The sequence below is a fragment of the Rousettus aegyptiacus genome, unplaced genomic scaffold (genome assembly GCF_014176215.1).
Source record: "Rousettus aegyptiacus isolate mRouAeg1 unplaced genomic scaffold, mRouAeg1.p scaffold_m13_p_4, whole genome shotgun sequence".
Lineage (NCBI taxonomy): Eukaryota > Metazoa > Chordata > Mammalia > Chiroptera > Pteropodidae > Rousettus > Rousettus aegyptiacus.
Window position 1 is genome coordinate 6,282,831 of NW_023416307.1, and position 27,571 is coordinate 6,310,401.

Sequence of the window (27,571 nt, forward strand, 5' to 3'; positions counted from 1 at the left end):
GCAGTGTTGCGCAACCGTAGAAATGTCAGCAGAACCACAGATCTGCGGTACATAGTATAGTCAGTCTCTGGAGGAAGAAACGACTCTGAAGACATTACCGTTTACCAATCTCCAGTTATTATTATACAAAATTTAAACACGCATACACACACACACACACGCACGCACACACGCCGCCATAAAGAGATTATCTCAAAAGATTACTCTGGAAATCTAACAAAAGAGGGATGGAGGCATTCAGAGGACAAATGGCCTTCGTATAGGATAAAGTCCCTTTCCTATGGCATTTCATTAGATGAAGTAACACTTCCCCTGTCACAGCCCTCTCTTCGCAGTTACTTTAGAGCAATTATAAGAATGACCAGACGTTCTTGCACTAAGACTCATGTAATCCCCCCCTTCTTTGCATAGATTCAGAAGGAAGGTCAGAGCACCCTGCTGGGGGGGTGGAGGAGGGGGGCAGGACAGGAGGGCCCTGTGCCTTTCATGCATCCTGGGAAATTCCCACGGTGGCGGCACCTCCGGTAGTGTCTTCACCCCTCGTACTTTCTAATATTTCTTCTGGCATCACAGTAGTATCTCAGAGATTGCCTACGCCAACCTTCTTATTTCACAAGGGGAAGAAAAGCTGAGGCTCAGACTGACGAAGCGAAGTGCTCAGGGTCACACAGTGGAATGGTGGCAGTCATTCCTCTGCGTCCCGGTCCTTGTACTGTTTGCTACTGCTATTCCAGAACCTCCTCCCGCCCCCCACTCACAGGAACTGTAGTCACACCTAGGACATGTGGAGTCAGCACACACAGGACTATTTACATCGTTAAAGGTGACCTGGAGGAATTTTATCCCTTATTTCTTCTGAAGACCTTGAAGCACTTTTGCATTTGTTTCTTCACTTGCTTTTATTTAAAAAAAAAAAAAAATCTTAAAATACGGCACTGAGACTCTATCCCCCTCCCTGGTGCAAATGTTTTTTTCCTCAATTAAGAACCTGCCTGACACTGGAGTTATTTAGGTGTGAAATAACTGTCTCAGATTGAGGAGGGCTGACGAGAGGCTGAGTCAAAGACTCAGAGCGTAGGTGACAGAATATGTCAACCGCGAGGTGCCCAAGACTTGGCTGGACCTCCCCTACTTCCGACTTGGAATATGTGCTTCTCCTCTTTGAGCCTCCTCTTCTCCCTTGTGTGGTCTGCCCTCCCATCTCTTTTTCTGCCTATTTTCCTATTCTTTCCTTGAGCCTGTGGAAAACACTGCTGACTGCTCCTGCTGTGAACCCGACTAAGTGTCTCCCCTCTGTCTCCCCACTCCACCCCTGAAAACCACAGGGAACCTTGCTCCTTGCTCTGGGAAACATGAGGCAGAAACATTCTAAATGCGTGAACATAGGGGCAGGGCGTTTTTCCCTTCAAAGCCTATTGCTTCAAACAGGTAAACGACACACAGAATTATACAGGTTCTAGGTGTCCCGCCTCTCCTTCCCTCCACACTGGGAATTCGTATAGATGATGTCATCAGGAAAAATGGGGATGACTCTGCAGTCTCCAAGTCCTTCCCCCAGAGAACACCTGCAGACCGCAGAAGCGGGTGAGGGTGCAGGAGAGAGAACCCTGGAGGTATCTGTCAGTCCAAGTTAATTCAATCTTTTGGGATTCATCTCATTAAATAACCATCTGCAATGTTAACATCAGCCTTGGAAGTGTCACTTTTTTCAGAAGGAGTATCTTCACTCGACAGGCACTCCACAGAGGAGCTGGGGAAGGATGGCTGTGACCCTTCTCCACTGGCCACCAGAAGGCTTGTTTCCATTTCTTCAGGATCCTCTAGGTCGACTGTCTCTTCTGGAAGAGATAACACTGGAGGGACTTCTGAGTCATCGTCGAGGACCCTCATAAACACAGAATTTAAATTTACATTGAAGATAGTTTTGTCCCCAGATTCCTTAGTGGAGCTGCTGTCCTCCGAAAAGAGGTCCGTCAGCTCAGTCTCTCTCCTCTTGTAGGCGCTATATGTACATTCTGAGTCAGGTCCTGGTGCCATCAAAGACTCGGATTTAACCTCAGGCTCAGGCAAGTCAGTTTCCTCGGGGTCTGGGTTGCTACAGGCCTCCAGGGTGGCAGAAGAGGTGGAGGCCGGACACAGAAGCCTGCCTGTTAGTCCGTGCTTGGTATAGCCTCCTGCACTTGTTCGGGTGGCTGCTTCGTCTTCGCTCTCACTTTCATCATAGTTATAATTCCATACTTTCTTCTTTCTGTTGATGTGAATGACCTCCAACACACTCACCCCTTCCAACGGTGGCAGCTCAGGAAATATCCAGGCTGAGAAGTCCTTAAACTTCTTTAAAGGAAAGTGTGTGTGTGTGTGTGTGTGTGAGAGAGAGAGAGAGAGAGAGAGAAAGAAAGAGAGAGAGAGAGAGAGAGAGAGATTATCAATTCTAAGTGTGTGTTCTTTTATTTTCTGACATAATAAAACAATTGGATGGATTACACAGTGATGAGGATGGTGACAATAACAACAACAATAATAGCTAACAGTTATACAGTGTTTACTATTTGCTGGGCGCTACTTTTAGTACTTTGCACGTTATCTGATTTGTATCCTTCATTTCTTGGATGTTGAAAAGCAGCTTCACGTTTATTTTCTAAACGATTGTTGCTAGTATGTAAAAATACAAGCATCATTGTATCTATTATTTTGTATGCAACAACTTTGCCAAACTTATTAATCCTAAAAATTTATCTCTAGATGCATGTGAATTTTTTACGTAGCCAGTCATATCATCTACAAATCACTGTCTCTGCCCCAACCCCTCAGATCTGGAGCTCTATGACAGCAGGGCTTTTTTGTTCACTTCTATATCCCTAGTACCTAGAACATGGGGACACAGAGTAAATACTCAAAAAATATTCGTTAAATGCAGAAAAAGAAAAAAAAGCTAAGAAGAGATGCAATTTAAAAATATTTTAACATCTATTCTTGATTAAACATACATACGCAGACACACTAGACCTAGAGGGTTCTGTTTCACTGTTCCTAGAATTTCTACTTAAACACAGAGCGACGATTTTTAATGGAGAAATACTAGACAGACACAAGACAACAACATCTCCTGTCATTACTTGGGATTAACATAATAGTATATACAATTGCCATATAATTTGGATGCATCTTAAGAAGGGGAGGAACCCCAGGGAGACCCGGGGGGAGGGTTAGTCATGAGTTTAGGTAATTCAGTCACAAGAGTTATCTAGGAGGGTATGGGGGTGGTGCTAAGGGTCTTTATATCTCAAGGCTATATGAGAAATGTTAGTTGCAGTAGGATTTACCTAAGGCCTCAAGGTCAAAGTCATGCGTGGTAGATAGGAGGAGTTGGGATGAAGGAGATGTGTCACACCGATAGACAAAAAATATCCATTCTTGCAAGACAAGGATCACAGTGTGAAACCCAGCACAGAGCCATCTACTTCTCATAAGGCACAGCCAAATGTCAATGAAGTTCAAATACTAACTTTAATTAAAAGCTCCAAAAGTACACACGCCACCTTAATAAACAATCCTCCTTCCAACCCACCCAAGCCAGTAAAACCAACAAGAAAAAGGAGGACAATTTTATCAGCTGCAGAGGAATATTTACATATGTGGCCATTAAAAATAAGAATCAGGTGAAATGAGTTGAAACACAGAAAAACATTTCTGAATGAAAACTTCCAAAATGAATACGGAAAGCAATGGGACAGGGAAAAACGACCAGTGATGGGCAAAGTTGAGCCCAAAGAAGGAGGGGGTTTTGGAAGTACGTACGAGCAACACCCAGACTCGGCCGAGTAGTTAAGGCTCTGGACGGAAAGTCCGTGCCTTGGGAAGTACAGAGAAGCAACACAAGTAAAGTGGCTGGTTTTACTGTTAATTAAAATGATGCAAATGAGAGCAACTATGGGGGCTGTTATACACACGACAAGTGGACAAAAGTGGTAGAAATGACTAATCGAGGTCAGCAGATGTTTGGAGAAATGTACACACTAACATGTCACCACTGGCATTATAGATCACTTCTTTATCATTTTATAAGACAGATCCACTTTGTCTACGTGTTCCATTGAAGTAATCCAAAATCTAAAGATAATTCTTAATGGCTGAAAAAAGAAAGAAAACAAAGGAAAAGAAATGAAAAAGAAATTAATCCAAATACCCCACACCTGGGAAATGATTAAGGAAAAATAACATATTCACAACAATGGAAAAGTATATAATCATTAAATATAATATTGCAGACAAAGGAGAAAAAGAAAATATAAAATGCAAAGTATATTTATAAAGATGGAAAGGAACCCAGAGTGTTGAAACACCTTGGTGTTTTTAGAAAATGAGATTTTCTTCTGAGAAAGTATTTACATGGATAAGAAAAATTCCCATTAAAATAAGAAACAAAGACAGAAATTAGAAAGGAAACTACATACCAACACTTTGGGGAACTCATTTCTTAAGCATATGTAACCAATCCTTTTCAGTGTTACTATGGTGCTTATGATGACAGCTGCTATCAAAAACAGAGTAATCAATCCTCCTATTTTGGCAGATTCTGATGACTCTGTTGATGAAAAATTAAATAATTTTATTTCCAAATAAATCCAATAGATGCTCACAGGAAGGAACAAATGCACATTGGTCTGGTGGAGGAAGGAGATATCAAGGGAGCAAAATTTGGACAAAATATTGTTAAATACAAAAATAAAAAAATGGAAAGTAATCCAAGTATACATTTTTTAAATGATAAAAATGACTATTTATTTATTTATTTATTTATGTGTTCGTTTGAATTTTTGTAAGAGTTTATTTGAGCCAAACTAACAACGTATGTCAGGGAACAAGATCTCAAATGCTCGCCAGATTTAGTTTTTAACCCTATCATTTCTTCCAGTTTATAATTATATTCTATGACTGCACTGTCCAATATGGTTGCCATTAGCCAGGTGTGACTAATTAAATTTGAGTAAGCAAAACTGAAAATAAGCCCTCAGTTTCTGCGTGACTTGCTCAGCAGACACGTCAGTGTGCACTGCAGGCAGGAAGAGGTGGGGAACAGGGGTCTGCCTAAAAAAACAGGCTCATTCTGAGGCTGAACTTTGGCCACGCTGGGACCCCAACTCTGGCTGAACTCGCTTTGTCCTGTCATGAGTCTTTGTCAAAATTCCTTTTGGAAAATGTCAACATTCTGATCGGAAATAGTTTTTTCCATAAGTTCCACTGGACTGAGAAGAAATCGGTAGTTATGGAATAACAAGAGAGAAATTCCGAGCTGTCCTAAATTAAACCGCGGCGAGCCAGAGAGTGGGAGACAGCTGTGGGCAGACACCAAGGCTTCCCACATTTTTTGAATTTGTTGAAACTTCGAATCGACTTTCAAAAAAAAAAAAAAATCATGCTTATATATGAACTTGATGGTCCAAGACCAGTCACTAAGTAGTAAATATTTCTTCCTTAGGGACTTACACCTGATACCGGAGAGCTGGATAGGGATGGACATTCTAGAGAGGACTGAATGGAGCTGAGCTGGGCGGCCAGGTTCTTGCCTTATGTCGGGAGGAAGACTTCGCGGACAAGAGGAGGATCGGGCGGGAACGCGTGAGGTTTAGTGGAGCGAAAGGACACACTCGAGAGGAAAGTGCGGCAAACGGAAACCCAGCGGCGCCAAGCTCGTCTGCATCTGGTGGGGTTTCGTGCTCCGTAGGGGGCGGGGCGGGGCGGGGCGGGGCCTGCAGACGTGGTACTAACGTGGCCTCTTTGTCTTCTCCCAGTGGGCGGGGAGCTGGGTCTCCCACTCTTTCTTCCTTAGTTTGGTGTTGCCGGAGCTGTCATGATGTCAGGTGCATGATGAAGACCGGGGGTAACCGCAACGCAGATAACATTATGCTTTGCCAAAGGTCAAGTTCGGGTCAAAGAGGGCAGCTAGAATGGGCGGGGCCTGTCTGGGTTCGTCTCCCCTTGCTAGGGCTAAAACAGGGGAGGGGCAGAAAAAAGCATGGAGCCACATCCTGGAGGGGGAGGGTACGTTCCCAGGCTACCTGTCCTGCCTTACACCTGTTCTAGACCTGCCCCTCTTCACCTTGTCCACCCTTTCAAAACAAGTTACATCATTCTTCTCCAAACTCATTGTATAAAAGAGCCCAGCGGCCCCAGGATAACGGATGTGTCCCCCTCCACCTTGCCTTGCTGCTGGTGGTTTGGATGGTATGTTCCAGAACCTGGTCCTTTTCTAGCTACCTTGTGGCTCAGGAAACCCTTTCTTTCAGAAATGCTCTCAGACGCAAAGGTTTTTTGTTTAACAGTAACTAAGGCTCTCTTACATTTCCAGAAAGATCTTTATTACTATTAATCTCGTAACCACAGCCTCCGGCAAAACAGATACAAGAGAGAAAGAACAGGAAAGATCAGCCCTCCTCAGAGCCAAGGGGGCTTGACCTTACAGAGCAGGAATGAGAAAAGGGCAGTGAGGGCAGTGGCTAGAGCTGCAGGCCACAGTGGATTGGTCCCAGGGGCTCTCGTCCAGCAACACCTGTCACTAGCTGTAACCTCCGGCTTCTCTTCCTGAGTCCTCATCTGTAAAATGAGATGAACCCTTACTGTATTAGGGTGGTTGTGAAGATTGTTTAAAAAAAAAAAAAAAAAAAAAGAGCCCACATGGACTCCTTTTTACTAAGCCACTATCACCAAACCAAAACTTAATTAATAACTAACCTAATTGCAATTTTAGCCTCCCCTAGGAGTGGAATTTTAAACAAATCAGTCTGGAATTTCCTGATCAAGCTAGTGAGGTAATCCGCCTGATAAGACCCCTAGTCTTCCTCCAAGGGAAGGTGTCCTTGCCTTTTTCTTAGTCCACCCTCTTTCTGACTATAAAAACCTGTTTTGAACAACACATAGCTGCTTGGCAGGATGCTGCCTGTTGCATGAACTGCTTAATAAGGCCAATTAGATCTTCAAATTCAATTCCTGGCATAGAGCTCTACCTAATTCAAAATAAACCCCTTGAATTTATGTTAAGGAGTGACTTTTGCAAAGCTCCCCAGTCTGGGGGCTGGTTGCCAGGAGGAACCTACCATGTGATTAGAGTGCTGGAACTTTTGGCCCCACTCTGTGACCTCCAGGGGAGGGAGGGGCTGGAGGTTGAGCTAATCACCAATGGCCGATGATTTAATCAATCATGGCTACGTAATGAAACCCAATAGAAACTCTGAACAAGAAGGCTTGGGAGTTTCCAGGTCATTGAAGGAAGTACTGAGTCCCAGGCGACAGAACTCTTGCTCTTGGGATCCTTCCAGACTCTGTACCTCTTTATCTGGCTGTTCTTTTGCTTCCTTTATTAGTAACGGGTAACCATTAAGGGTAGTGCTTTCTCAAGTTCTGAGTCATTCTAGAGCATTATTAACTCTGAAGGGAGGTCACTGGAACCTCTGAATCTATAGCGAGGCTGGGCAGAAGTCTGGGGTAGCCGGGGGACCTAGGACTTGAGACAGGCATCTGTCTACAGGGGGCAGTCTCGTGGGACCAAGCCCTTTAACCTTAGTTAGTGGGGCCCTCTGGGTAGTTAGTGTCAGAAATGAATTGAATAACTGGTTGATGTTGGAGAATTGGTGTTACGACACAAATACGTAAATTTGTTTTGGGTTTGTGTGCTTGTAAGAGCTACAGGCATAAAGAATCTATGTAGTTTTAGCCGTCATTATAAAAATTATTTAAGCTAAAAGTTTAGGATGCTTTCTCCTTTAAAACTAGTCTATGCATCATTTGACTCTGAGGGATCCTGGAGAATAAAATCACGCTGAGCACCCTTACGTGCCAGGCACCGTGTAGCGTAGTCACTTAATCCACAAAGAAGCCGTACCACTTCCAGTTACTTCCTTATCAATCTCACCTTATTTTATTTTTACTCTGGTAAGTGAAAACTGTAAGGAAACTCTCATTGGGGTCAGGAAACTCAGAAAGGCTTCTTTGGGGGAGATATGCATAGATTTTTACTTGTGGCCAAACAGTTGGAGACCAAGTGACTTCCAGAGAAAGTAGACAGCAGTGAATGTCCCGAAGCCCCATTATTCTCCCTGCCAATTTCTCCGTTCAGAGGAAGGTTCAGGGATCAGGCTGTTGACCGTTCCGATGACTTTGCAACAGAAGAGCTACAGCCTTGTCAGAGACTCCGTCATCTACACAGGCAGGTTTCCCTCTCGTCTGTGAGCTACGGTCAACCTTGCCGAGAGCCAGGCCATGTCTATGACTCACACCCAAGGTCGCCATATGCACCACCCATGAGCCCACTCTTGGGTATCTCAACCTGCAGCTGCTTCCAGCTCCCTGGCCTCCTCTGGCACTTGGCTTGAATAACGGCCAAGCTAAGAGCACACAGAAATGAACTTCGTACTGACTCCTGAAATCAAAGTGTTTCTACTTCAGGGCAACACAAAAGTGACTCCGCCACTCAGCAGAGAATGACCGTCAGAAAACGTCTCCGCAATGTGCCTTTACTGGAAGAAATACCATTAGTTCTCCCCAACTTTCGGATTCATTTCTTTCAATAGGTTTTCCCCCACGGTAAAAGCAAAACATGAATTTTTAAAAACTGTCATACCTGATTCCTGTTCAAGTTGAAGAAGGGTACATTTTACGGGCGATCTCTTTATTGTTCCCGGATTGAAAGGCTCAAAATAAACAGATATACAGTAGTTTGTGTTTGGAATTAGCTCATTGATGACATAAATGAAATTCCCAGTGATGTTTGAATTGATTTTGGGTTTATGCTGTAAAAATAAGAAAGAAGATCAATAAGACTTTGAGTAGAATTCGATTTAGAGGCAGGATCTAACAGTATGTTTGAGGATTCGTCTTCAGGTCTTAAATAGGAATAGAAATATCATCTATTTCTTGCAATAAGATAAGCTTGCAAACATAAGATTATCTTATTTCATTAATGATATGTCTACTTTATATTCAGACAGTGCTTTCATACATATTAACTCACTGGACTATCAAAACAGTGTGCTAAGTAGGCATTGTTCCCACTCTCCAGACAAGGAAAACTGCAGCTCAGAGTGGTTAAGTAACTTCCCTAAGACCACACAGCTTATCTGTGGCAGAATTGAAGCTGATGTCTAGTTCCCTGTCTTCTCCCTTAAAACACCTTGCCTCTCCTCTCCCAGGCAGCTCTGTTCCATTTTGGAATTAAAGCGATGATATGAAGGTTCGTTCATAAAAAGTAACTTTCGTATAAAGCCTTACAGTTTTGAAAATACGTTCTTCCTAGTTCTATAAATTAGGGTTTCTAGCAGTTCACATATAGCCTTCTGTAGCCATGTGTTCTCTGCAAGTTTCTATTTGAAAGGAGGGAGGATTACTTAAAAACCAGCCAACAAACCAAAAGCTCATGCACGGCAAATGAGCAATGAAGAAGAAAAAGAGGGCGGAAGCACAAAGTGTCATGGCGGGACAGTGCTTAACGGTGGCTGGTTGTCACATCTGGGTTCCACACCTGGTACTGCCATTGTGCAGCCCTGCCTAAGTCTGCTGCCTCCTGCGTGCCCCTGCGCCTCATCCTCTGCCTCCGCTGCTGTGATCGGATGCACAGGCCTTGCTCCTGGCCAAGACCAACCCCGTGCTCACGATATTCCATTCATTCTCATTTCCTACAGGACGTCGTTCCAACAACCCCCACTGGAAAATTCCATCTGCATAAAAACACACTGTAATTTCTGTCTTAAAAAGTTCCTCCCTTGGCAGTGCTTCCTCTCCAGCTACCACAGTGTACCTCTCCTTCCCTTTACAGAAAAACTTGGAGGACTTAGCTCTCCTCACTGTCTCCAATTTCCCTCTTCCTTCTCTTCCTTGAACCCACTCCCACCAGGTTTTTACCCTACCGCTCCACCAAAATCAGCCTTATCAAGGTCACATGGACTTCCATGCTCCTAAATCCAACACTCAATTCATAATCCTCTTCTAGCTTGTTCCATTTATAGCATTTGACTCAGTAGATCACTCTCTCCTTCCAGAACTTTCTTCTCTCGGCTACCAGGACATCTTTCTCACCTAGTCCTCCTTCTACCATGCTGGTTGTTCCTTCTCAGTCTCTTTGGCTGTTTCTTCCTCATTTGCTAGATCTCCACCTTTTGGAGTTCTCCAGGGCTCTGGCCTCGGACATCTTCTCTTCTCTATGCATGACCCCAAGTGATCTCTTCTGGTCTCAAGACATTCAGTACATACCAAGAAGCCAGTGGCTCCCAGGACATCTCTCTCACTGGGACTTTTCTGAACTCTAGGCTCAGTAACATTCAACTCCTGCCCAGTACCCCTCCTGGGATGCCTCCTAGGTACCTCAAATTTAACACGTCCGAAACTGAGCTATTGATGCCCAACCATCCACATTTCTGCCTATAATCGTCACCATTTTAATTAATGGCAACTCTATCCATCCAGGTGCTTGTGCTAAAAGTGTTGGAGTCCTGCCTTCTCTCTTTCTTTACCACAACACACATCTAATCCGTCCAAAAATACCGTTGGTGCCACTTGCAAAATATACGCGGACTCTGACCACTTCTCATTACTACCAAGTGGTCTAAGCCACCACCATCTGTCACCTGGATAAACACCAGTAGTTTCTTTTTTTTTCTTGAACTAACTTAAAGATTAATTTTTTTTTTAATGAAGAAGATTGCTTATCGACTATAGCGTTCCACTTACAGTGTTATCAATGTCCAAATAAACATGGGTCTTTTATGTTAGAAATAATCTAACATAATTTCTTTAGTAGCTCATGGGATGACTATAAATTAGATGTGACTGAAATATACTTAATGGAACTTGATACAGTGTCTACGCTACATAAGTTTATTTTCTCCTCCTTTATTTTTGCTCCCTTTTCCTAATCAAAGGATTAGGGTATTGATAATAATCCAGGTTGATAGTAAAGAAAAAATTATTATAATTGTATAACTTGCTACTTCCTATCAAGTAGTAGTTACCATCCCAAAAGCCTCTTAACTGATTTCTCCACTTCTAACTTCAGCCCATATGGTCTAATCTTAACATACAAGCCAGGATGCCCTATCGGAGCTGTGGGTCCTCCAGTGTTTCCATCACACTCCAAAGACCTGGACCCACAAAGCCCTGCAAGATCCAGCCCTGTTTCCTCCCTGACCTCACCTCCTTCTCTTCTGTCTCAGTCATTCCGTTCCAGCTCCCTGCTGCTTCTCAAACCCACTGGGACCACTCCAGCCTCAGGACCTCTGACTTCCTGTGCTCTCTGCCTGTAATGCGCCCCGCAAGGGTTTTATATTTGGCAAAGAACTATGCAAACATAAGCTGCCATTTCAGCGAGGCTCATCGGCAAAGCACAGTTTGTCCATTGTTTACTCATTCCAGCATTCTAAGTGAACAAATCGAGAGAACGAATCATTCGAGATCTAGAACTGTGTGGTACCAGGCTCACTCTGAGGTTACTGACACTCCGGTAGCTCCTTCGGGGAATTAGGAGGGAACAGAATTGCTGGAAAGAGCCACTTCCCTTACAATGCATGAGGGCGAGAGAGGTAGAGACAGATGCTTTTTATGTGCTGCTAATCCACCCCTTTCAAAAAAAGTCTCACCCTGATGTGCTGAAATGTGCCTGTTCTCCCTGTCTACACCACGCGCCTCTCTTTCTTCCGTGTGCCACCCAAAGGCGTGTGTGCCGCTTATTCTTTGAAAGACGACCGTGCCGCTGGGCTAAGTCAACGTGTTTCCACGATGAATGACCTATGGAGCCTTCTTTCCCAAAATCAAACCACGCTGACCCAGACTCTTTAGTTCGAACTGTTCAAATCATTACAAACGTCTTCTCTTTCTTTTTTTTATTTTTTTTTAAAGAAGCGCGTCCAGCGTATTCATTGCCAACTCAGAACTGTTCGGACCACCTACCTTCTTAACAATGTTCCCTGACTCCTCTTCGATGACAGGTGACAAGTGAAACCATAATCCTTCCCCATACATTATCTTGGGCAGGACAGGTGGAAACTCCACTGTCACGTTCATGTGGTCGGTAAAACTGGCAATCTTAAAATTTGGCGGTTCCAAAGACACTGTCCGGAAAACAAAGTCAGAAACGAAGCCCAATGTCGGTCAGCGATCGTTCCCATTGCCATGACAACACCCCACTTCTCTCCAGCTATCTCCCTTTTAAGCTGCCTATGGTTCTAGCTGAGGCACAGGCTGTATATTTTTATTGGTGAAAAACTGAGAACAATGAAAGCGAAGTGATGTGCTTAACATTACCACAAGAAACGGAGGACAGAGTTTTGGGATGGAAGGCAGTACTTTCCCAATTTTCAGGCTGTATTCTAAACACAGAAGTAAAAATGACTTCTCTCCATGTTGCAATAGTAATACATAACCATTGTAGAAATGTCAGAAAATATAGACAGGCAATTGTCCCTGAATGTGGTTAATCATCTTCAGTCCATGTTGTATGTGTGTAAACATATATAGACATATATAAACTGAACTAGTTTGTACACACACACATACACTCCTAAATTAAATTAAATCATTCTTATGCACACTTTTTTGCACAGTAAATATTTTCACTTATGTCATAAACATACTAACACACATTTATCTACATCAAGGGCTGACAAACTATGGCCTGCGGATTGAATTTTTCCACAGCCTGCAAGTTCAGAATGGTTTTTATTGTTGAAAGGGCTATAAACAAATGAACAATATGTGAAGAGACTGTATGTAGCCAACAAAGTCTGAAGTGTTTATTCTCTGGCCCCTTCCTGAAAGTCAGGTGACCCGATTTTCATCATAACTTTTCATGGCTAATTCTGTCCTGCTAAGTGGTTGTATCATGATTTACCTGATTCACTATTTCAAATGTTTAGATTGACTCTAATTTTTCTGAATGGAATCTGTATTCCTGGAGCAAAATCTTTGCATTTGCCCATAATTTCTTTAGGACAAATTATTAAAGAGGAATTCTGGATTAGCACAGGCATGTGTTAAGGTTTTGCAGACTGCCAAATACCTTCAGAAAGACTGTGCCAAAGTATACTCCCTACATTTCCTCTAAACCTGGGTGTTTACAGATTTTTTCTTACAAGAATGATACTTTAAGCAGTTTCAAGTTAATATTTTTAATACTTGCCATTTTGAGTCTTAAAAAATGATAACCTATTATTACTTTAATATACTTTCTTTAATGGTCTGAAAACTGTGATCTGTAAGTTACGCTTTTCTTTCTTTTCTATGGGGATACACACAGATATGTCTATTTATACACACGATTCCAGCGAATCTCATAAGTATCTATCTAATTGTTTGCTTCAGTGGGATTCAGCTGTCATTATCACTTTGCTAAGTGACTACCTAGGATTACAGACTTTAACAGGGAGCTGAAACCAAATCTTTCTTTTGGAAACCAGTTGCCAACTAGGACATTGAAAAAATGATGGAGTCTGGTGGAGGGCCACCGGGGAGCTGACTCCAGTCACAGGGAAAGGGAAAAAGGTATATCCACTTTTGGGCTCCAGTCTCCTCTTGAGTCTCGACCCTAGACGCACACATGTCTAGACATTCACACAGAAAAGAGATACTGGGCTATGATCTGGAGGAGGGGTTCCAGTATTAAGGACAACTGTGCCAGAGAGTTGTCACAGCTCAGATAATAGGCCATGTGAATCCTGCTCCCCACATCCTGTCAGGTTGTAAAACAAACCGATAAGTAGCAGCTACTACTGCCTGGATGTCGGCCTTCTACAGGCATTGATAATCATCAGCAGAATACAGATGATCGTCTCCCTCTCTGAGTAAGAAAGCTGAGGCTCAGAGAAGCAAAGCAGCTACTCCATGATCATGGAGGTAGTGAGTCACAGGGCCAGGAGGCGGACCTAGCCCGAAATCTAAAACGCCTTTGTAGACCTGCCTATTTCATGGCAGAGAAAATAATGATGATCTTGATGACAATGGTGAAGATGATAAGGAGAGGTCAACTTACTATCCATTAACGGGAATAAGCTGCCCTCACAATTGACCAGCGTCCTGTTCCCTTGCATTCCAACCACTATGGGGGTGTACGTCTCAGACATGTTTACCCACGCATCCGTCAGGTCACAGGATGATCTTGTGATATTTGTACAGTTCTTAACGTTAATGATATCTTCTGGTTCACTTTGAAAGGAAAAGAAATGGTAAAAGGAAAACTTTAGCATTTATGAGATGAGAATCCATGAACTCCATACCCTACTTCCTCATTCCTTTGTGATTCTGCTCAAACATCACTGTATCAAGTCATCTGGCCTAAACGTATCATTTAAAATGGAACACCTCACCCTGCCCTGCCCACCCCCATCCCCATTCCCCTTATCTATCTATTTTTATTCATACCATTAACCATCACCTGCCATATTTTATCTTTGTTTGTTTATCGATGTCTGTGCCTACTTTTGGAATGTCTGCACCAACAGGGCTGGACATTAGTTCATGGTTGGACCACCTGGCATATAACAGGTGCTCAGCAAATATTTGCTGGATGAATGAATGAGCAAACTGTGGGCTTTCATGGTAGGGATCCCAGATGTCCTTGCTCTTGCAGGATAATCAGGAGAGCCCTCCCTGAGACCCTCCACGCTGGCTAAAGATCACCTGGCCTGGTCCTAAGTCAGTCTGTACTACATAGGAATGATGCAGACACCTGATCTCTTGAGCTTCAGAAAGGTAGATGGGCTATACTTGTGACTACCTGCTATAGAGAGAAATTTAAGACTTTAGTGGACAACAAGGAGAAACTTGCCAAAGGCCTTCTCTACCAGGTCAGTCAGCAGTAGTAACGGCTATAAGCTAAATAAACAACAAACAAAAGGACACACTGAGGAGCTACTGCATCAAGGGTAATGACTTATGAGGGTGACTGTGCCACATGGGAGGAAGAGAGACAAAGAAGGTTCCATCCATTATGTCATTAATCCTTAGAGCCACCCCTAAGTAGAAGGAATAGTTCAGAGAGATTGATCTCTGTGCCCAAGGTCACAGCTGGTTAGTGATCGAGCTAGACTTTGGATCTGAGCCTCTTCTAGTGTGGGCCAGGCAGCTTTCTGATGTGCCCCGTGCCTCTCTGAGTAAAGAGAAGTGACCACAAACCATCAATAAAGTCACCAGATCTTTGGACTCCTGTCCTCAGAAAACATACCAATTTTAAACATTTCTCTAATTCATTACTGAATTAGAGAAATAATTGTGAAAATGATACAAAATAATTATTTTGCTTCTGAGGCTTCCACTTGTAGAAATTGCTTTGGGTTATAAATATGGGCTTTGTCAAAAATAGCTTTTGATTATTATTGGATTTAATTAAAAATGGATTTGTGTCTGGTCTTTGAATTTTTTAAGCTATGAATAAAAAACAGAGCTCTGTCACTAGTAAACTCACCTCTTCCCTACCCCCACATAACAGAAAGACAATATATATAGCAAGAGAAAAATGAAATGTTAAACAAACCTCATGATTGCATACTGTAATGTATAGTGAGTCGGTACAATAGAATGGTCTTTTAATTTCCATGATAAAATTGGCCGGAAATTTCTTAACGTTATCTCGAAAATGCAAGGCTCATCTAAAACATCTAAAGGGAATAGGGGGAGGGAAAAAAAAAAAAAGGAAACATTGAAATGTGCAAACCAAGGCTGTGTTTTGGCCACTGTCTAGACTGTCCCTTGAGAGATCTGGAGCCCACACCTCAAGCAAAGAAGTTCCCTGCAGAGCCCAAGGTTCTTGGCTACACAGGCAAGAAACAGTTTTCTCAAACATGAGAAATAGACAAATACAACCAATTAATAAGAAATACAATATCAAGGCAGGACAGCTCAGGAAACAAGAAGTTAGCACTGTGTAAACAGAATTTGAGCTCACTCAATTATCATTGACTCTCAGTGGCTCACTGGATCAAAAAAATCCAGGTCACCCCAGGCCACCCCGTTCTTTCATCTCGACTCCCAGCTTCCCGTGCAGTCCTCCCTAAGCCGCTCAGCTCACTGCAAGCCTTTCCCCAATGAATTCCACCCTGAACTCATTCCCTACCCCAGAGGGGCTGGGAGAGAATAATGTGTGTCCAGACATGTTCAAACATTTAATCCCCACAACAAGGCAGGCTGAAGCAGGTGCTATTAACAGACCCATTCTATGGACTGTGAAATTGAGACGTTGAATTATGCAATGTTAGGCAGCTGCCAAGTGACAGCAGCAAATGAGCCTCTAAAGCGATGCTTGTCAAATCCTGCCTCATATAGTTACAAGTTTTTAAGATTAACTAAGTATCCTGTGGTTAGGACCTGGGCCTCTGATTCTTGGTTCTCGACTTTCCCCAGTGCTCATCACAAGGCTGAACACATGTTTAATGCATAGCGAAGTTTTGTGGACAGATTTATCTATGTGGGCAAGAAGCTTGGTTAAAAAAATTATTTTCCTTTACCTGGTGCCAGGTAGTGGATAACAGCTGGAAGGGTGAAAAGTAAAGGGAAATTATTTTCAGATCATTTTTTTGGTTTGGCATAGACTGTGTCTCTTCATTCTTCTATTAAGGGGTTTTAAATTGAATAGTCTTTTGAGGGGTTTTAAAATTATGACTAGTGTTAATTTCTTCTATTAGTTTTGTGAGGCGAATGCGAAAACCAGAATTGGCTAATTTTGGTTCCTTTTACAAAGAAAGTATTTGAGGAAAGGATTCAAACAAAATGGGCAGTGGATCTGGGATCAGAAACCAAATTTCTCACATTTTAGACTTCTGAACGATCACCCCCAACACTCTGACCCTTACACAAAATTTAGTAAAGCTAAGAAAATCTCTTACCAGGCAAAGCTTGCAAAGTACCAAACACGAGGCTAATGTACACTAGGAGGAAGAAAAACACATTAGACAACAATGTTTTCTCCGGGCTCGATTTATAACTGTTACTCTGCATCGGAATTCTTTTACACACACGTGCTAATATTGGATCGAGACTTCCTTGCGCTAAAGAGAAGTCTAGAGTCAATGTTCTTAGAGAGTTGACATTGCTATTAGCGCCAGTGGTCCAGGGCTTTCATCCTGAGTGAATCCAAAATAAGATCTGTTTGGGAGCTGACACAAATAACAGGGTTGGCTGGTCGAGGGCGTGTCCTGAGAAGCAGTTATCTGCCTGGAAAAATTCTCAGCATATGAATAGGCATGATGCTAATTAATAAACTTTGAAGATATTTATCAAGCGTGGAGGAGGAAGAAAGGTGTTGGTGATGGGAATGGGGCTTCTCATTTGTTTTCTGGATGTCACCGTGAGTTGGTGGGGAGGGTTACGGGCAGTTTTCATAGGTGGAGGCCAAGGATGTTATTTATACACTCCAATGTCTCATTCAGAGATCTCTTCCTCATAAACTATGGGACAGATGATGCAATGATACTGATACAGAATCAACAGAAAGGTAGAGAAAAGGCACAAATAGGGCCATAGGGGGAAAAAAAATCTATAAAATCGGTAAAAATAAGTGAAGTGTGAAAATCAAAGTTCAGGGATGACGTTTCAGTCTGGTGACACTGGTAAAAAAATATGAGGTCTGGCCTTTCTCAATATAGGAGTAGAGTGATAAATTCCACCTTGGATTAGAATGAGGGTATTAAGAGAAATTTACTCTTCAAATTACGTACGAGGTTATTTCCCATCATTCTTGAGCCTTAAGTCATTTGTGTTACTTTGTTTTCCCAAAATTTACAGTAGGGCAGAAATCCATATTGGATCCAAACCATCAGCACAGACTTTCCTATCTGTGCTCAATCTGGCTCTTGACATTGGGCAGGCTGACAGCGGGTCCTCAATTTGCTACTCCCTAAGAGGGCTCTTGGTCATGATGGCTTCCCAGGCTCTGCTCCTAATAGAGCTATGATAAAAAGTAACACTTACCCATGAGATACAAATTAAGCGGTCTAATCAAGGAGGCATTCTGGCTCAAAAGCATCTTTGTTATTTTACAGGTCCTTTCTTGATGGTCACATCTGAAAAGAAATCAATACTAGGTGATCAAAATTCTGAAGTGTCTAATTAAGTGGAAAGATAAGAACAGACAAAAGCAAGACAATGAAAGACTAGCAGGAAGTTCCCGCTTCCAGCCTTTCCGTGCCCTCCTGGGAGAGCTGGGTCATTTACTCCCACGTACACGAGCAGCCTGACCTCAGCTGCTGGGACCCATTCCCTACCGGGCTGCGAAGAAATTTTAAATTTAACTCTTGAATAGGTAACATGGTCATCTTGTTCCAAAATGTTAAACATACAAAAAAAGCAAATAGTGAAGAATCTTGCTTCCTTTAGAAATCTATATTTATTTATTTATTTTTGGTGAGTCCTTCAGAATATCTTTATACATAAATGTTCCCTCTGCTTTTCCCACTTAAAAATATATTCAGGGGAGGGAGGGAGCAATTGGGGAGATCGTTTTATGAACTATATAGATGTCTAACCAATGTACTGTACACTTGAAACTAATGAAAATAAATACATAAATAATATGTATATTTGGGAGACCTTTCGACATGCACATCGAAGAGAGTTTCCTTGTTTGTTTTTTTCCTAAATAGTTGCACTATCTATCCTACGGACATGTGTATATTATCAGTCAGTGATGGCTGACTGATAATACACACATGGCCATAGAAAAGATTGCTCCCAATCTATCTTTTCTTCAGTGAATTATCTTAGACACCCATAATCCTGCACTTGGACAAGCCTAAGTGAAGGGAAACATTCCGGAAATGGAAACATTCCAGAAACAAGACTGCTAGGCAAAAGGGCGTATTGGTCAGGGTGTCAGCAGGAAACAGTACATTCAAGCAGGACGCTGATAAAATCTTTAATCAATCTGCAAGCAGGACGTAGGCAAACCCTAAGGAAGTGTAGTACCTGGAGCTGCCAGCAGTGGGGGCTGTTACCACCCTGGACTTGATGCACAAAGAGAAGGTGCCCAAACTGGACTTCGGAAGGGGAGGCTGCTGTGTGAGGAGCTATGACCTAAGCCAGGCACAGCCAGCCCAAGGTGACTGTGCACGGTGGGGGCTGAAGGATAAATAAATTACCCATCACTATCTTTCCCTCTTTTTCTTGGGGGCTCTACATTGGGTGAAATCAACCAGAAGTCAGAAAACAAGGATGCTGGTGGCCGTAGCCATAGAAGACAGGAATCCCAGAGCAAAGAAAAGGGTGGGGAAGGAGGAGGCTGGGATGCAGTGGCAGACAGGAGACTGCGCGCACAAAGGAGCTCTGAATTTGTGATTTCAACAGAGAGGCCACAGCCCCACCCTCGGGGCTATTATCAACCCACAGGACCGCCTGCAATGCATGATGGGTTTTCTGGCTCCCCACAGTGTCTTCACTGAGGTTCGGATCTTTAAGAATCAAATTCACACGTAAAAAATTGCTTTCAGACTAACCGTCATTTGTATTTCTCTTATTCTGAGTGAGACTGAGCATCTTTTCCTCTCTGGAAGAGCTATCTGTATTTCCCGTCTCGTTAACTGTATCTTTGCCCGTTTTTCTACTGAGTTGTTGCTTTTTCTTCTTGTTGCTTCGCAGCTTTTAGTGTAGAAGGGGAATTGGCCCTTTGTGATATGTCACTTTTTCTTCCTCCCCTTGTCACTTGTCTATGCTTTTTTTTTTTTTTTTAAACCATATAGTAGTTTCTAAGTTTTGTTTTCAGGCTTAAAGTTATTTCCTTTCTTAGCGCCTACATTTTGAGTTGGTTAGAAAGCCTCCCTCACTCCAAGGTGAGAAATTCTTTAAGAATTTTAAGGAGCCATCCCAAGTCACTATTGTTCCTTCTCTGATCAGAGCTTTGTCTCCATCCAAGCAACGGGCCCTACAGATCCTGAGTATTCTTCTGCCCCCAAACAATAAGAAAGTATCGAGCCCAAGTCGAAAATGACCACAAAAGAGCAGACATGACTGAGTTCAAGCTAAAGACGAATTTAAAAGTCCTCTTTTTAAAAAGCATTTTTTATTTTTCAATTACAGTTGGCATGCAGTATTATATTAGTTTCAGGTGTACAGCGTAGTGATTAGACATCTATATATCTCACGAAGCGATCACCCTGATAAACCTCGTATCCATCTGATGCCACTCAGTTATTACAATATTATTGACTACATTCCTTATGTTATCCTTTATTGCTCCATGACTTTTTTTAACTGCCATTTTGTACTTCTTAATCCCTTCCCCCTTCTTACCTAGTCCCCCAACCCTCCTCCCATCTGCTAACCCTCAAAATGTTCTCTGTCTCTACGAGTTCGTTTCTGTTTTGTTGTTGTCGTCGATTTTGTTCTTTGGATTTCACGTGTACATGAAGTCATAATCTTTAGGTCCATCGTGAAGTATTTTTTTTCCCATCCCTTTACTTTCAGTTTCTAAAAGTGTCTTTCAGTTGTAAGTGATTATCTTGCAGGCAGCCTATGTAAGGGTCTTGTTTTCTTATCCATTCTGCCAGCCTATCTTTTGATTAGAGTATTGAATCTTTTTCATTTGAAGTACTCATTGATAGACATGTAGTTATTGCCATTCTTTATTCCTACTGTTGATACATATTTTTTTCTCCTTCTTAAAGAAGTCCTTCCAACATTCTCTGTAATACTTGCTTGGTGATGATGAACTCATAACTTTTTCTTGTCTGGGAAGGTTTTTATTTGTCCTTTGATTCTAAATAATAGCTTTGCTGTGTAGAGTAATCTTGGCTGTAGGTCCTGGATTTTCACCACTTTGAAAATTCTGTGCCAGGCTCTTCTGGCCTTGCAAAGTTTCTCTTGAGAAATCAGCTGACAGTCTAATGGGAGCGCCCTTATAGGTTTTTCTCTTGCTGCTTTTAAGATTCTTTGTCTTTAACTTGACTATCACGGTTATCACAGGCCCTGCTCAGAATACTCCCCTAGAGAAATCCAAGAGAGTCCAAGTCATAATTGCCATTCCTGCTGCAGACCCCACCTCCCATGAGGTGTCCAGGTGCCTCCACTCACAACTTACCCCATAATACTGTGCCCATTTAGAACACCCACAGAGCTGTCTTCGGACTATGCAAAGTCATTTCAGCAGAGGGCTTGCATAGTTGTGGACATTCCTTAGAAGCTGGGTGCACCTAGATTTTAGAATGCCACACTGGGGGTGACTCCCTTATACATGAACATCTGCCCTGTGGCCTCTGGTCCCTCTTTTTTTTATTTTTTCTAATGGCAGTATATCTTTTCTGATGGCGGTGCATCTGTAGAACTTTAGCAGCAGAGAAACACACACACACACACACACACACACATGCACGCACACACACAACTACACAGTTATTCTCCTTCTCTGGATCAATGGACAGTCCTCCCCTTTTTCATTCCTGATGACTCACACTCCAGATATCTGGTAACTAACTAGAGTCTTGTTTTCTGGGAAATTCTAATTTCCATCTTGTTTTCCTGCCTGGCATTGTTAACAAAGTTCCTTAAAACTCCCCCCTGACTACAAACACATCAGCCTTCCTAAAGCCTCGCTCTTGTTACTGTCATCTCCGTGGCCAGGGCCAACCTTAGTCCCCTGGGCCCTGCATGCAGAAGAGTCGCACACTTGGTTTACTGCTCTCCTGTGGCTGTCTTGAAATGCTTATAACTTTATCCTTGCACTGGTCTTTTGTTCGTGAAGTGTGATGGAACAATGGAACAGGTGCTGGGTTTGGAGCCTCACATCATACTTTGTCTCACTACCCCCTCCTTTGCAGGGTGAGGGTCCCAGGCCCGGCCTGGATCCTCTCTACACCCATGACTGCTGATGTCCTTCACGTGGGGTGACAGCTGCATCACACTGGAGAGCCCCATGTTGCACTGGTGCCTGCCGGGTGTGTGTGCAGGGAGGCTGGGGGACATGAAGGGTGGAAACTGTCCCTGCCCTGGGCTGTCAGTGCCCTGCTTCACCCAGGAGGCAGCTAGCCTGTTGGGGGGTGGGCATCTAGGTCAGCCCTGATCCAGGTACCTAGCATGTCCAGGAGCAGAGGTTTAAAGACCCTTGGATGTTGCATGCTGTGGCTTGGCATGGCAGGTCCTTGCTTGGGAAGCAGAGACTTGACTTTCCCAGAGCCCACCCCAGGCTGGGGTGTGGGGTGGCTAGCAGAAGGTGGGTCCCGGCTTTCTTCAGGCCCAACTGCACGTGTGCCCAGAAGCACCAGTGCAAGGTTGCCTGGGTATCTGTGGGAGCTGCACTGGCCCTGAGTTTCTCTGTGCATGAGCAAGTGCTCCTTGGGCTGGCTGTGTGCCTGGGGAGACCCCCTCTTCCTCCTTGTTACCTTCCTGAGTCTGGTTTCACTTTATTTCTTCTGGCTAGCTGGAGGCACCCTCCAAGGAAGTGCTATAAAATGCCAATTGTGTCATTTGGTGATTCCCCAAATTAATCGCTCTTATATTTGCAGTTAGTTCTGGCTTCACACCATATAAAGTGGACTAGTAAAAGTCATGCTGGTAATTTAAAATTTTATTTTTACTCAGAATGACATTAAACAGCAAATTTAAAAATGCAAGTTGAGACACAGAGACTGTGGAAGAAAAAGCTTTGTATTTTAGTACCTTTAGTGGTACTTTTACTTGGAAAACGACATTTTCTTTTGGCCTACAGATCATTTCTGTTTCAATAAAATTTATTTTATTCTATTTCCAGTGGCGTTTTGTGTCCCATTTGTTGGTTTCTCTACATCAGGGATCCCAATTAACCCTAATGCTTGATTGTGCTTTGTCTTCCACATCAGATCCTTTCCAACTGACTTAACCTTTGTCTCTTCATCTGCATTCATTGGGCTTAAATCAAGCCTTTCGCCTATTAAAATATATTTATTTTCAGCTGTATTTATTCTGTCCTTTTAGCATTTCTTCTGTAATTATGTTTCTCTGGTCTTCAATTTATTCCTTTAAGTCTTCCCTTTTCATCTCAATTTTCAAATTTTTTCATCTCCGAATTTATTTTATTGAATTCACATTTTTATCAAGGTGTTGCAAGTCTAAACCTAGTGTAAGAAATTTCGTTTTGTTCCGAGTAATGTTTTCTTTTTAGTAAGACTCTTTGCAAGCACGTCCCCCCCCCACCACACACACACACACACACACACACACACACACACACACACCATTTCTGTTCACTTTGCACTTGTATTTGAACGGCTTTGTCACCTGTTACTGTGATACAGCAGAGTAAAATTTTGACCTCTTTTTACAACAGTACTTGATTCCAGTTTAGTCGGTAAAGATGGGACATGTCTCTAGCTCAAAGGATTGGTGCTGGGGTGGGGGAATTTGGTCAAGGGAGGGTACTCTCTGTTAGGGTACTCAGGCCCTACTTCCTCCCAGAAGACTTGAAGTGTCTTGTTCACTGCCCCTAGTGGAGAGCTGAAGTAGTCAGCATGGGGGGTGGTGTTTCTAATTTTTGTGCTGACTTTCCCCATTTCCCTGGTCTCTGACCAGCAACGACAGCTCACTGCTCCTTTGTCAGTACAGGAAAAGTATACTACGGCTCAGTTTCTTCTTTCCTGTTCATTGGGGAGCATTTTCAAGATTTTTGTGGACTCACCGGTACAGTTTCTGGCGGTTGGGTGCACTCAAATTGTAAATATATTTTTTAAAAACTCCAAATCAAAACAACAGCAACATCATCAATGCTTAAGAATAACTCTCTCATGCACCAGTTCGTAAAACCCTGGCTCGCAGGGGAACTAAGCGTACTGCTGGCTCTGGAAAAGATTTTTAGTGGCTCTGAACTAACCCCATCCCACATCTCTCTTTTTTTTCTCTCTCTCGTTTTCTCTTCTCTCCAGTTCTCATCACCCATATTCAGCAAACCTGTTCTCCCGTCTAATTATTGTTCCTTTATTCTCCCGGAACTGCAGACAGCCAGTTTCATTTTTCGAAAGAAAAGTTTTCGGGAAAAATAGCGTCGCGCTCTGCTCTCGGTCAGACTGTATTTCACAAATTATAAGATGCATCTTTCCTTCCTGGATTTGAAATATCTCTGAAGTCAGAATGCTTCCTACCGCGACAGGACATAGTATAACTGACAGTGTTTTTTCTTACTCGGTGACATAAAATTAATGTGCATCTTCTACTCAGTTGCATTTTAGTTTTGGTAAAATACAATAGCGGAGAGTCAAAGAATAAATATGCCGTTAATAGTTTGAAGGTCTATAAATGTAATAGCGTGTGCAAGCGGGAGGGATGGAATATATATTTCAATAAGTTTCACTTCTAAGACAGTACTTCTGGGGCTACAGTTCCAATTTTTTGTTGTTAAGACAAATTACCATTTGTCAAATTATAGGAACTAAAATTCGGGCCGATTAACGTTTAAATAAATACATGAGAAACGTGAGAGGAAATATAGCAATAAAAGAGCTACACAAATTTTTGATAATCTAAATCGAAAAAGTTTGTGAACTACAGAACCTAGAAGTTCAAGTCATTTCCTGCAACAGGTCAGATCTTAGCAGGCATATCCATATCGCTAGGAAAGTTTACCAGGTGTTTTCTTGAGAGCTGATTTTCGTAAGGCCTAGCTCGAGTCCCTTTTCACAGATGTGTGTGGCGTGGGGGGCGGAGGGGAGAGATTTGGGGCGAGGGGGGGACTGAGAGATCTGCTCGGGTGGGAAGCTGACGGCCTGCGCAGCGGGACACGCGGGGTGGGGTGTGGGCGCCGGCCTCTGGTCATCCCACCTCGTCCTGCTCAGATCTGACCCTCGGGCGTGTCATTTTAGTTTCTAAAACCTCTTGCCCAACAAAAACAAAGAAATATTAAAAGGAAACAAAAAAAGAGAGAGAGAGAGAGAGAGACCGGATATCTAGAGTTTCTCAGTAAAGCCATCGCTAGTCACATAAGTTATCTGATGGACAGAACTCGCAGCTGGGTTTAACTGGGTTTAACTGGTCGATCTGGTCGGAGTCGCAGCGCAAGCTTCCATTCGCACCCAGTTCCTCGTTCCCTCCCGACCCTGGAAGGGGGTCCGCTCATCTTATCTCCGCGACGATGTCCCCCTGCCCTCTCTAGCTTCCAAGCGATGGATGTGGAAGGACGTGGGTCCACACCAGCGCCGGGTGACCCTCTGTGACCTCTCCCGCACCGTCACGGGGGAAGGTTAATTCTGGGTGGACAGGCTGAAGACCCCCAACCGGAGGCCCGAGCAGGTGAACCCACTTTTGCAAGGCGGAGTGGATCTGGAGGAGCTTCACAACGGCTCGCACCCAGTAGCGGCACGTGCCCGGGCGTCCCGGGAATCCTTGCTGGGGGATGCGGGGGAGGGGCGGATGCGCAGGGCCGGGCGCAAAGAAAAGGGGCTCCCGGCTGGGGCGAAGGACGGAGGAAGGCAGGGCCGAGGGCGGCGCGGCCACGGGGACGGCCCTCGAGCGACCCCGCGCCCGGAGGGCGGCGGGAAGGGGGGGCCCCGGGGCCGGGCGCCCGCGCGGCCTGGCGCCGGATTCCGGGAAGCGGCCCCGCCACCCGCCCGCCCGCGCCGCCGCCGTTACCTTGGCAGTTTCGCGTCGCCGCCGCGCCGCGGGGCGCCCGTCTCAGCGCCCGCGAGCTGACCCCCCGCTGCCCTCCGGTGCCCGCGCTGGCGCCCGCCGCCGCGCCGGGCCGCCAGGCCGTGGCCTGCACACTCCGCCCGAGGGCCGCCTCGGCTCGACCCGCACTCTGTCCTCCCCGAGAAGCGCGGCGAGCATCCGGCGCCGCCAGCGCAGGCCTTCTGCAGGGCTCCGGGAAGCGAGGCGGCGACCCCGGCGGCCGGGGGCGGGCCGGGGGCGGGCCGGGGGCGGGCGCACCAGCTGAAGCGACTCGCTGACGCTTCTGGAGTCGGCCCCTTACTAACCCCCCCTTCCCACCCCACACAACAAACATGTGCTGAATGAATGAATGAATGAACGAACGAATGAATGGATCATTGCCTGACCCCCTCCCCCACTTACTAGTTCTGTAAACTGCTCCGATCATAATTTTCCAATCAATAAAACAGGAATAAAAAGAGCTACCATTGAGTTGTAAAGGCTTGATTTAGTTTCAAGCTCAAACAGGCCTTTGTAAATCTGGTAAATATTGATTCCAACTAAAAATCAACAACTCTTCTTAGACCCATCAGTGAATCGAAGTCACAGGGCAAATTGCGGCCCGGAAAACCGGAGAGACCGGCAAATACAGAGCATCAGTGGACAAGGAATAGAAGTCTCTGAAACCACAGGAAAATGTAAACTATGCTTGACTGATTACTGCTGGCCGAGCATGAACTTGAGAGATAAAAACTCATAGACACCCAGTTTTAGTGGGGTCCTCCCACCCCCACCCCACCTGCTCCATCAGGGAAAGAAAACTCTCCCGTTTGCCCAAGGGAAGGGGAAAAGTAAACATTGTGAAATCAACCCAGACCGTTTTGCCTCCCAGAGGAATTATTCTACAAGAGCCAAATATGATTTAACTCAGTGGCAATTAGACAACTCCACCCATCTAGCCTTCCTGTCTATTATTAAAGGGAGGTGGGGGAAGTGTGTGTGTGTGTGTGTGTGTGTGTGTGTGTGTGTGTGTGTGAGTGGGGCTAAGAAACTTCTGAAGGTCACTGCTCAGAGTCTCGGGCCCATTAAAACGAAAAGCAAACCTCGAGATTTAATCATAATGTTATAGACTATTTCCCCTACACAATACTGTACAAGCACATCCTCAGGACTCCAGCATAACAGCAGAGGATTATAACTGTATTTAAGAGAGAGTTTCTAGAAAAATGCAAAGACAATAAGGTAGAGAAAAATGACAAACTATATAAAATCAAATCTGACACCTATGGGCATAGCAAATGTTAAATGAAGCCTACTTATCTTAGCCAGACAAATATCCGTACTTCATACATCAAGTCTGGCTTTCAACAAATGTACGCGGCATGCTCAAAGATAGGAGTAAACACAATATGAAGAAACAAAACAAGCTTGAGAACAGGACTAAGATGCGGCAGAAAATTTGGAGTCATCCGACTAGGAATTTGAAACCACTGTGATTAATATGGTAAGGCTCCTGTGTTCTCCGTTCCTGATACAGAGCTCCTAAATCCCTTGGCATGTCCTGAGTAGCAGGGGATGACGGGAGCATCATTTATTCTAAAGAGGTGCCACTTGGTAGGCTCCTAGAAAGCTTCAGTATTGGGACAAGTCACCAGACAGACCTAGTCTTGTAATGAGTAAAGTCTAGAATTTTCAGTGCTTTTCCTCCCTCTCTCCCTCACAACGTCTGGGAAGGAAACAGGGCTGGAGATTGAGTAAAGAATCAACCACGCCTATACAATGAAACTTCCCATAGAAATCTCTAAGTGATGATTTTTGAAGAGCTTCTGGGTTGGTGAGCACATTAAAGTACTGGGAGGGTGACCCACTTAGAGAGTGCACGGAAATTCTATGCCTCCTGCCCCCACTCCCACTTTGCCCTATGCATCTGTGGGCAAAAAAACAGTAATCTCACAGGTAATCCGATTATAAATTCCTAACCGGACAGATCGTGGTAGGTAGT

General features: G+C 43.9%; 1 protein-coding gene across 5 annotated transcripts; it reads right to left on the reverse strand.

Moving 5' to 3' along the window:
• Positions 1–94: 94 nt before the first annotated feature.
• IFNAR2 (interferon alpha and beta receptor subunit 2) lies at positions 95–25,770 on the reverse strand. Of its 5 annotated transcripts, none has more exons than XM_016162392.2 (10): positions 25,555–25,770; positions 17,944–18,035; positions 16,860–16,901; positions 16,482–16,505; positions 15,512–15,635; positions 14,012–14,184; positions 11,935–12,095; positions 8,618–8,786; positions 4,455–4,585; positions 95–2,334 (listed from the first exon to the last, which is right to left on the reverse strand). In XM_016162392.2, the coding sequence occupies exons 2-10, from the start codon at positions 17,996–17,998 to the stop codon at positions 1,651–1,653; spliced, it is 1,563 nt and encodes a 520-aa protein (XP_016017878.2). In that variant the 5' UTR covers positions 17,999–18,035; positions 25,555–25,770; the 3' UTR covers positions 95–1,650. The 5 variants fall into 5 exon arrangements, with proteins under 5 accessions (XP_016017878.2, XP_016017879.2, XP_016017880.2 ...); XM_016162393.2 differs by having other exon boundaries at positions 95–2,331; positions 25,555–25,688; XM_016162395.2 differs by lacking the exon at positions 95–2,334 and adding an exon at positions 2,426–4,130 and having other exon boundaries at positions 25,555–25,688.
• Positions 25,771–27,571: the final 1,801 nt, after the last annotated feature.

Coding starts and splice junctions, on each gene's coding strand:
- IFNAR2 (XM_016162392.2), bottom strand. CDS start 17,998: ATGCTTTTGAGCCAGAATGCCTCCTTGATTAGACCGCTTAATTTGTAT. Junction 16,902..17,943: donor GCTTAATTTGTATCTCATGG/GTAAGTGTTACT, acceptor TCTTCCTCCTAG/TGTACATTAGCCTCGTGTTT. Junction 12,096..14,011: donor CTTATTCCCGTTAATGGATA/GTAAGTTGACCT, acceptor TTTTCCGGACAG/TGTCTTTGGAACCGCCAAAT.